General features: G+C 32.9%; 3 protein-coding genes across 3 annotated transcripts in view; 1 reads left to right on the forward strand and 2 right to left on the reverse strand.

The window, feature by feature from the left end:
* pnt (pointed) overlaps positions 1–3,112 on the reverse strand; it is a 79,387-nt gene extending 76,275 nt beyond the window's left edge. The window contains exon 1 of the mRNA XM_066286903.1: positions 2,846–3,112. The gene's annotated coding sequence lies outside the window, so the exon portion shown is untranslated. The remainder of the gene's footprint in view (positions 1–2,845) is intronic.
* Positions 3,113–3,437: 325 nt separating this feature from the next.
* On the reverse strand, positions 3,438–6,934 carry LOC136341681 (asparagine synthetase domain-containing protein CG17486). Its single transcript, XM_066286902.1, has 7 exons — positions 6,772–6,934; positions 5,778–6,660; positions 5,596–5,721; positions 5,257–5,471; positions 5,124–5,207; positions 4,767–4,924; positions 3,438–4,325 (listed from the first exon to the last, which is right to left on the reverse strand). Exons 1-7 carry the CDS (start codon positions 6,832–6,834, stop codon positions 4,145–4,147), a joined length of 1,710 nt encoding a protein of 569 aa, XP_066142999.1. The 5' UTR covers positions 6,835–6,934; the 3' UTR covers positions 3,438–4,144.
* LOC136341683 (uncharacterized) lies at positions 6,934–9,307 on the forward strand. Its single transcript, XM_066286906.1, has 2 exons — positions 6,934–7,923; positions 8,157–9,307. The coding sequence occupies exons 1-2, from the start codon at positions 7,437–7,439 to the stop codon at positions 8,534–8,536; spliced, it is 867 nt and encodes a 288-aa protein (XP_066143003.1). The 5' UTR covers positions 6,934–7,436; the 3' UTR covers positions 8,537–9,307.
* Positions 9,308–9,645: the final 338 nt, after the last annotated feature.

Genomic DNA, 9,645 nt, shown 5'->3' on the forward strand with positions numbered 1-9,645 from the left:
ATCAGTCAACAGGCACTAAAACTGCACAACTGGAGTATATCAGTAATGTCACAGTGTATTAGTTTATGGTGATCCAGAATTAGATAAATAATTTTTCTGCGGAATCGGAAATTATCTCAGAGGCTCGAAAAGCTTATTTTAGATCTTTAAAACCTTAACGCCAAGATGAATGCAAAGCAATAAACTATTGATGTGCCTTTTTGCCTCTGGGCCACGTTATTAGCCTCTTGATTTTTCCATGCCTACTGGAAAATCAGTCTAGGTGACTTTAACCAAGAGAATAATTTCCATACAAACGATCCAATAAGGACGGGTCATTTCTTTGGTATCTACGGAAATTGTCTTGTAGATAAAGTCACCATTACTTCGATATATTGGCCTTCAAAAAATTCATAGCAGTTTTTGCACTTTAACTATCGACAGTAATGTCAAATCAGTCTATTTTTCTTGTACTTAAGACTTCTTCCCAATTCTTGTTCTTGGCGTGGATGTTCAGTTTCTGCCCCTTTGAAATTCGATACGAAATCTTACGGGTTGCTAACAGGTGGTCTGCAGACGTTGTGGGTAAATAAAAATGTATGCATGTTATACCTACTCCTACGGTGAAAACCCAGGGGCGTAGGTAGATCCTGCCATCAAGCAGATGCTTCGTCACATTGGTGTAGAAAAAAGATAAGTGGTAAAAATAATTTTCTGTTATAAATCGGTTCCGAGAAACTGCTGCTAATGTGTTCTGATATTAAAGTTTACCATTAATGGGTCGTTCTATCTATCGCTGATCATATGGGTACTTTCAGTCCGTTATTTCGTTCAGATTTAGATAATCTCTTGTAATTTGGTTAAATAATATTGAACGTAATTTTCTTGGTAATTACCATAGAAATTTTCAAATCAAAGAGCAGATTAATCGATGTCTTGATTCTAATACCAGTTATATTGCTGGTAAATATATACATCTCTCACTTGATGTCTGAATAATAAAACAAATAACATGCCTAATAAGCATTGTTAATTTAATATTTAGAAAAGTTCTAAAAAGTTGAAGATCCAAATCCAAATGAAGCAAAATAAAAAAGAAATCTTCACATTTTCCACACACAAGATAAATTTTCATGTTTTTCTTTGATCTTATTAGAAATTTTAATTTAAGAAGGTTATAGGGAATATTACACTTAATGCACTCGCAACATGACTCTTTCCAATAGTTCCCCTTGGGTAGCTTCGAGAGTTTCATACACCAACGACTTGACTTAACCCCAGAGGAAAAAAATTCCACGGGCTTAACTTAGAATTTCGCGCTGGCCACCCGATAGGTCCGTAACGCAAATTGAACCGTTTTTCCAGTTCAAACGGAAAAATTTGCCGCCAAAGAAACTAATATGAAACAGCTTATTTATTGCGATTAGAATTAAAATCATTAAATTCTCAAGAATATCGAGTTTAAGAATACAATTTAAAAATTGTATCGAAAGCCAAAAAAATGTTTGTTTTGTTTGTTCTTATTTTATTCATTTAACTTGAATATCAACTTTTCTTGAACAAAAATACCTCTAGATCCAAAACGGCTTACTTTTCACTAGAAGTTTCTATATAAAAATTGTTCACCGCAATGTCCCCTATAACATCTTTAAGCTTGACACAACGTTTTTGGATCACCCTGTATATTATGTCTTAAATACACAACAATTACAGACAGAACGCTTATTGCGATTCACAGTTTGAGAAGTTAATCTCTGGACTATATTGCAATCTTGATTCGGATGATAATCCCCAACGGCATTAGGTGCATTTTTTTTAAACTTGCAATTCGTACATGCATAACTTAGAACTTATTTTTAAATTATCAATAATTACCCGCTACAATGTGTACCCTTATCTTAATTGATAAATTGATATGGGCTATTATTTATATTAGTAAGAGCATTAAGAAAAACCCATATGCAGGAATGTCTATAATATATTGTAAATCATGTAACCAGCAGCAGGGAAAATGTTCAAGAAACAGTGTGTGTTGGACATAGAAACGAATGAAAATATACATATATTCATATATTGTTTTTGATAGCGATAATTAGCAGCGAAATTTATAGCACAACACACTGCTACAACTTACTGGATAGCTAAATCGGTATAGTTTCCGAGATTCCAATGGTGGGCTCGATTTTGGATAATCCCGTATTGTATACGATTGTTTAAGGGCAAAAGCTTAAGTGTGAAAGACAGTGTTGAAAGAAGTACACTTCGAAAACTGTTTTCTACAATACGTGTAAAAACCTGGTAAAGATATACATAATGTTAATTTCGAGAAATTCAATAATTTTCCTTTTTTTGTTGTTTTTTTTTAATGAAATTCGCAGATACAAACAAAATCATATCATTTAAATTCCCTTTATTTAATTCCTTTTACTATTTTTAAATATCTGAAGACCTCTTTAGCAATCTCCGATAAATAAATATGAAGGCTTGATCTTGATTCATAAATAGACATCTGTGCTATAGGCATAGTGGAACTTATGCATTTCTTGTCGGTGCTATTTTGATAAATAATTACGACAGTCTTATCAGCTTTCCAGGACTTGACCTTGAGCTAAACTGATTATTGGTGGTTCACCAGTTTCCCCACTAAGTAAACAGTAACTTCTGCCCTTCTACATTAGTAAGGTATCCCGAATTTACTAAATTTGCAAGACAATATTCGTTAGCTAAAGCAGTATCATCCAGCTTCACTGGCATATAATCGAACGAGCAACTCCACACTTGATTAGGTCAACGCAACAGTGAACGCATCGCCGCTCTGACAGATCGTGTAAACAAAGCAGTATTCTTCAGATAAACTTAACCTCACCTTCTGGTACTATCGTGTACTGCCAAATTAAATTGAATGCAAAATCCAAAATGTTAGGACATGTATTGAGTCACTAAGTAAGCACTGCGGTACCGAAACCCCTGCAATACGGCCGGAAAACCCGTGAAAAAATAGGCACGACGCGGTACTAAAAATCAGATGGCGTAAATATCTCAGAAACGGAGATGGCCAAGACCGAGCAACCAACACAGACAGTCTGTTGTTTAATGAATGAACGTGAACCGCATGGTGGAGGGGCCCCGTTTGAATGTGATTGGTGGCGCGTCACGTTCATGGCTAAGTTTAACTCGCTTCTATCGGCACCAAGCATCTGTGTACCGATTATTTGAAGTACCACTTGAGATTTACGACGACGATGTAATATTTTCGATTTTTTTATTGGTAAAATCGCTTATTTTTCTTTACTAGTTTCTGTCGACAGGTTCAAAATCCGTTTGCAAAAATATCGATTTGGGGCCTATTAATTCGTGCTTAAAACTACAAACTAGTACCTACTTATAGAACCTGGGGAAAGGGGAATCGGGCGGGGAATAGAATTTATGAATGAGTTGCGTTCGAAATAAGTATCGCATTAACGATTATAGGTATAAACAATTTAATGTCGGTACATGTGAATCGATTCATTGTATTTGGGGATTTCTTAAGAATGTTAATTAGATTCTTAACCCGAGAGCGGGATTACGAAATAAACCATAATGTCTACAATTATTTAGTAACTAACGAGTATATTATATCCAATTCGTCAACACTAAACTACCCAATTAATACAAAATAGTAAAACAACTCGTATAATAATAAAGCTCTTATAAGTATATCCGCAACTTCTATATAAAGCCTTCCTAATATACAGAGTACCCCATAATTAAAGGTGCCATCGATTTAGCATTGCCAAAATCGTATTTATTATAGACTGGTCCTTTTTTGTATCTCGGAAAACACTGACAATTTTCTTAATATCAAAACTGCATTTGACTTGCAGCTTCATGTATGTCTTTTAAAATTACTTCGATCCCAAAGATTACCCGGAAGTTTAGGACATCCTGTAGGCAACGTACCAATAAACTGTATTCCGCTTATCGTTAAAATATTTTTATATAAGAATTCGTGATTCAGGTTGTGTGTCATTATTAATTATGTAACACTCTGTAGAACAAATTACTCACGTGCAAGATAAACTATGTATATAATCTAATATAACAAAAAAAAATGCAATATTGTATATGTTTCAATTACAAATTGCAAGGGATTTAAATAAACCCTTAAGCTATCTTACGGTTTTCAGAACACAAGTCTTGGAGATACTTCGTGTGCGTTTTCTTTGGGATTGGCTATTCTGGACCCAAACTGGAGAGCCCGTTTCTTGAGAACTGCCGCATTTTTTAACCCAAGTTGGTAAGCTAATGATCGAAGGAGAATTTTCTCGCCCACTCCCAGTGGAAGACGACATGACGGGTAAGACCTAATAATATTATGAACTTAAATAAGGGTTAAATTATTTGATGTTAAAATATTTTTACTCTTGCACCTTTTTTAAAGAGAGGATGTTTCTTAGATACCATGCGTTACGTAAGGGTCGCCTGTTTTACGGTGATTGAAGAAAAAATTGCTTTTCATGGATGATATTTCTTGTGGCCATTATCAATTAACTAATTAACATTCGTATTCTTTATTGAGTCTTAGCGGTACTTTATATAAACTCTATACACAGTTGATTTATTGAAACAGTTAGAGCATTTTCGCCTTCGTCTTTCAATTTCTTTGCAAACTACTGTTCTATTGTTTCTCAAAAAAAGTTTCCAAGTAAAACTTCTACATTTTTAAAATAAACATAAAGGTTTTTTCTCTAATCCTCCTAAAGAACCAACGCCGTTAAATTAAAAAATTAAACACTCAGACTTACTTTTCCCAACACTCGAGACTGTTGACAAACTCCACCACTTTTTCGTCTAGATATGGAGTTCGAAGCTGCCGGCCATGGTCTGAGACAACTCGATCATCTCTGCCCAAGTTTCTATATGGAAGATTCATCCAATCTTCATCAAGAAGTTCTTGAAGACCCTGAATTCAGATAAGTGAATATTTATTACAATTTGACGTGTTTAACACATGCGCCCAGTAAAAAGTGACCTTACGGTTTGATTCAGTTCTCACAGTTCATTAATCTGAACTAACCTAAAGTTGTCTGTTTTAGTAATCTATTGAATCCTTAAACTTTTATATACAAGCATATTATATTCTCTATTTCAAACCATCTTACCTGCCATGAATACCTCATGAATCCCATCCTGTGTCTATGATACCCCCCAAACAACTCATCTGCTCCCATGCCCACAATCAACATCTACAATTATCATTAATTACCCCAATAACAAACTTTTTTTTTTTCTTACTCTTGCTGGAGAGGTGTAGGTTTCTCCAGCACCCTTACTGGCAAACCATAAAGCACAACCCAGGCTATCATCTAATATTGTATTTAAGGGGTAAATTAAATCTGCAATATGCTTTTCTCTCTCTTGATTTAGAGTATCTTTTGAGACGTTGATTTGGACAAAATTCCATGATCGATTTGGATAGCAAGCTTTCAGTTCTTTATAGGTTTCTAAACCTAAGAGTAAAAATGAAAGAAAATGATCATTTATTTTATTTTGAAGGAAATGACGTTAAATATTAAGATAATAAAAATGCATGCTTAAAAATAAAATATTAACAAAATTAACCTTATTACTTGCCAGTAACTCTATCTGGAGATTGATAGTTATTTGCCTCATCAAATGAAACATTCAGTAAGTCTATAGGTTTAGATTTATCTACATATTTGTGACACAAGGCAGCTAGAATGGCACAATCAACGCCCCCTAAAATATCTCATTGTATCCCTCAATGACATGGAATTATGTGAAATTAAAACAACCTGAGAACAGAATACCTGTTGTGGCATGTTTACATTTCAACCTATTTGCGACACAATCTTTACAATACTCAGGTTGACTGGATATCCTACTGTAAACAGCTTTTTCAAGAAAATTTTTCAGATTGTTGATATTGTGCACCCATGTGTATGAATTAAGAAGGGTTTTGAAAATTCCATCTGAATCAGTATTTACATCCCCAGGCCTCACATTTTCAGTAAGGCTCTTTAAGAGAATTAAATTACTATTGTCCTCGAAGTTGTGTGTAAGGAGTTCTGACTCACTGATGTGGGAGGGGGTTTGTATTTCAGTGTCTAAAAAAGCTTCGAGTTCTTTCAATTTACTATAGAAATTTTTGTTTTTGTGCTGCCAGAATTCTATACTAAATTTTCTCTCTTGAATGTTAAAACAGAATACCCCCACTGATGGGACTTCAATGAACCTAAACTCAGATTGCCGTTTGGCCACACTAGTTAACACCAAAGTGTCCCCCTCCTTATTTTGACCTAACAATAAGCTGCGTCTCCCAAACATGTCTCTTCCAAAATATAGTTTTTTGTTGTTTTTGTCATAAAATATAAAGGCATAGGGGCCGTGGATTTTAGCCAAGTCTATAAAAGAGTTTAAAGCAATCTCCTGCTTTAATAATTTATGAAATAACTTGGTGTCCCCTTCAGTTTTTTGCACATTGAGGTCGAATCCCCAGAAAATATCTCCATTATAGCAAAATATTGAGTCTGTGTCTTCGAGAGGTTGAGTTGTTGGAGAAGCCCCTTGAAGCCACAAGACACTCGCCGCCAAAGCGAGGCTGCTTTCCTCTGTAGATGTTACACGAAAATCGAAGCTATCTGGACCTCGCCTTTTAATGTTTGATTCAAATTTTAGCTAAAAATGGTATGAAGTCTTTTAAGGATCTATTTGGTACTTATAACATATAGGACTAGGAAATACGTGATTAGAGATCATATGAAAGAATATGTGAACTAATTCACATACCTGGCTGATTAGGTTGTCACAATTATTGCAAAAACTGTTCAAAACGCAGAATATTCCACACATTTTGAAATTTAATTTGTGTTTTCTTTTGGAGAAAAAATTCAAAAATGGACACTTACGTCAATGCGTGACGTCAATTTTTTCGTCAAGGGTCAAATAAAAATGACAGATTTGTTGGAGTAGCCATGACATATGAATTGGCATTGCCGCAATTGTTTTTGTGATGTGTAAACCTTCTTAGCAATTGTAGTGTGTTTATTTTTCCCGATAATTTTTTTTTTATATTCTATTTTTCTTTCACGCCCCAGTTATTCACTCATGCTCTAAATAAATAAACCTAAACAAGTCTTATTAAGCACAAATATGTAATTTTAGAAAATATTGTTTTCAAATATTTCTGAATCGACACTAGTATCTTAGTTCCACATTTTCAGCTTTAAAACTAGTTAAATTATAGGGTATGGTCGATAGATAATGATGGTTGCACATCGTCATAATTTGCTACTTAGGTGGTGCGTCTTGTGGTTTTGTTCGTTCTTTAAGTTTTAATTTGAACCGTGTAGCTATAAACACCTGCAAATCTATTAATTGTGATAATAAGTAGAGGGTTTATTTCACCTTCTAAAATCAAGATAAATTTAAAGTATCCCATGGTCTTATAGAAAATGGAAGATTCAAAAGTAGCACTTGAGAAGCCTTCGCAATGGGAAGATGACTGGATGTACTTTAAGGGACTCTCTAATAAGTATAAAATGAAATCTTACTTTGATCAGGTAGAATGGACCATAGGTTCCGTTCACCTGATGAGAATAATCGACATATACGATCCTTCCCATTTTTGGGTGATTACTGAGGAAAAGGCTGTGGATACTTTACATAAATATATAAATCATTTTTATTCACGATACCATACGCACTATAAGCTGAGTTCTAATTATTTTCGACTGAAAATGCCTTGTGTATGTTTGATTTCTGACAATTTTTACCGTGTAATATTAGTGAATGTTCCCTTACAAATTGAAAAAACCACTTGGATTTTTGTGTATCTTATGGACTTTGGGTATACAGCCAAGGTTCCAATTGATCACATCTACTTTATGACGAAAAACTTATATGATGTGCCACAATTTGCTATAAGAGCAACTTTATCTGGTAAGCTTTGTTTTTTAGAAAGTTTAAAAAGTTTTCTATTGGTTTTTTGAAGACACATAGATTTTATTTATTTCACTACAAGTTTTAACAATTGATATATAATTAATTTTAATTTTCTCTTGTAAGTTTATGAATGAGATTTGGAGTCAGCTGAATTTAGTTGTCTTCTGTGTTTGAAGGGCAAAAACCAGTTAAGCAGAGGTGTCTTTTACAAAAAAGAGACTTTTTTTCAGGATTGGGCCCTATAAATCAGCCATACTGGTCTTCAGCAGCAGTCACCCAATTCATAAATTTGGTCTCTAACAAAGTGTGCTATGGCCAAGTAACTAATGTGAACCAAATGGAAAAGTGCCTGTTTTTACAATTACGAGACCAGAATAATTATCAATTTATCAATTCCATGATCACAGATCATTTAGCTAAGTCAATGACCATATCAGAAATAAAAGAAATTAAGCACACACAAAAGAAAGCTTCAAAATATGGAAAGATTCCAAAATTGCCATTTTTATCACCATCTTTTGCTGAGTTAGAATATGGCTTGACTGGTGACATACATAAGGCAAATGAAATACTTTGGGAATATCAACGCTTTAATCTTAAATTGGTGTAGGTAGTTATTTTAATGACATTTAGGTTTGAGAATATTTCTCATTTAAAAACAAATTCGTAAGGATACTCGGTTTTACTGTTATGGCAGTACAATTCAGTAGAAATTTCATGCGACAAAATAAGAAAGTAGAAGTCTGTTTTATTTTCTGAACTGAAGAGCTTATTATAACAACATGATAAGATACGTTAACAAGCAAGTTTATAGTATTACAGTATATCAATAAATGAATGTTAAATTTATATCATTATGTATGATAACATGACTTGCTACTTTAAAAAAATTGGTTTATTGTCTGGGGCTTATGATGTTATTATAATAAGCCCTTCAATTAAATTATTTACATTTACGAGGAATGTAATCTCGTTTTCCATAAAAGTCTTACCTATCATCATTAATACTTACATTTTAACACAAATGAAATCAGAGCTGATTATTTATATGTTTTTTTTTTATATATATTTATATGCATTAGAGATCGTGCTATTTGTGAATGTTTTAGTATACATGTATATATCTTTTCAGTTTTTTTTGTACTTGAATTAAAATTAGTTTTGCAAAGTTTTGTTTTTATGTGATATCAAAGTAAAAAAAATATTTTGTGGCTTAAACTTTAGTTTTGCTAATAACTGAAAAGAGAAGTTTTTAAGTTAGTATGAATATGCTGTACAATTCTTCTATGCTTATTATATTTTTAATACATTACATGTTTTTTAATATATGTTAGATAAATTCTGTAACATATTTGAAAATAAATAAATAAATTTTTCTAGAGTGAATTTTAAATCAAATATCCTTGTGAAAAACTATCTTGCGAAATTTTTTTTTTTCCTTTAGAAAAATGTGAGAAAAATTTTGTTTTATAAAAACGTGAGGATTTTTTTTTTAAGATTAGAAAAACATGTGAAAAGTTTTTTTTTATGAAATCGTGGGAAAGTTTTTTTTATGATTAGAAAAACGTGTGAACATTTTTTTCTTATAAATGTGTGGGAGTTTTTTTTTATGATTATAAAAACGTGGGAAAGTTTTTTTATGCTCAGAAAAACGTGGGAAAGTTTTTTTATGCTTAGAAAAACGTGGGAAAGTTTTTTTATGTTTAGAAAAACGTGGGA

This window comes from Euwallacea fornicatus, chromosome 10 (assembly GCF_040115645.1).
Source record: "Euwallacea fornicatus isolate EFF26 chromosome 10, ASM4011564v1, whole genome shotgun sequence".
Lineage (NCBI taxonomy): Eukaryota > Metazoa > Arthropoda > Insecta > Coleoptera > Curculionidae > Euwallacea > Euwallacea fornicatus.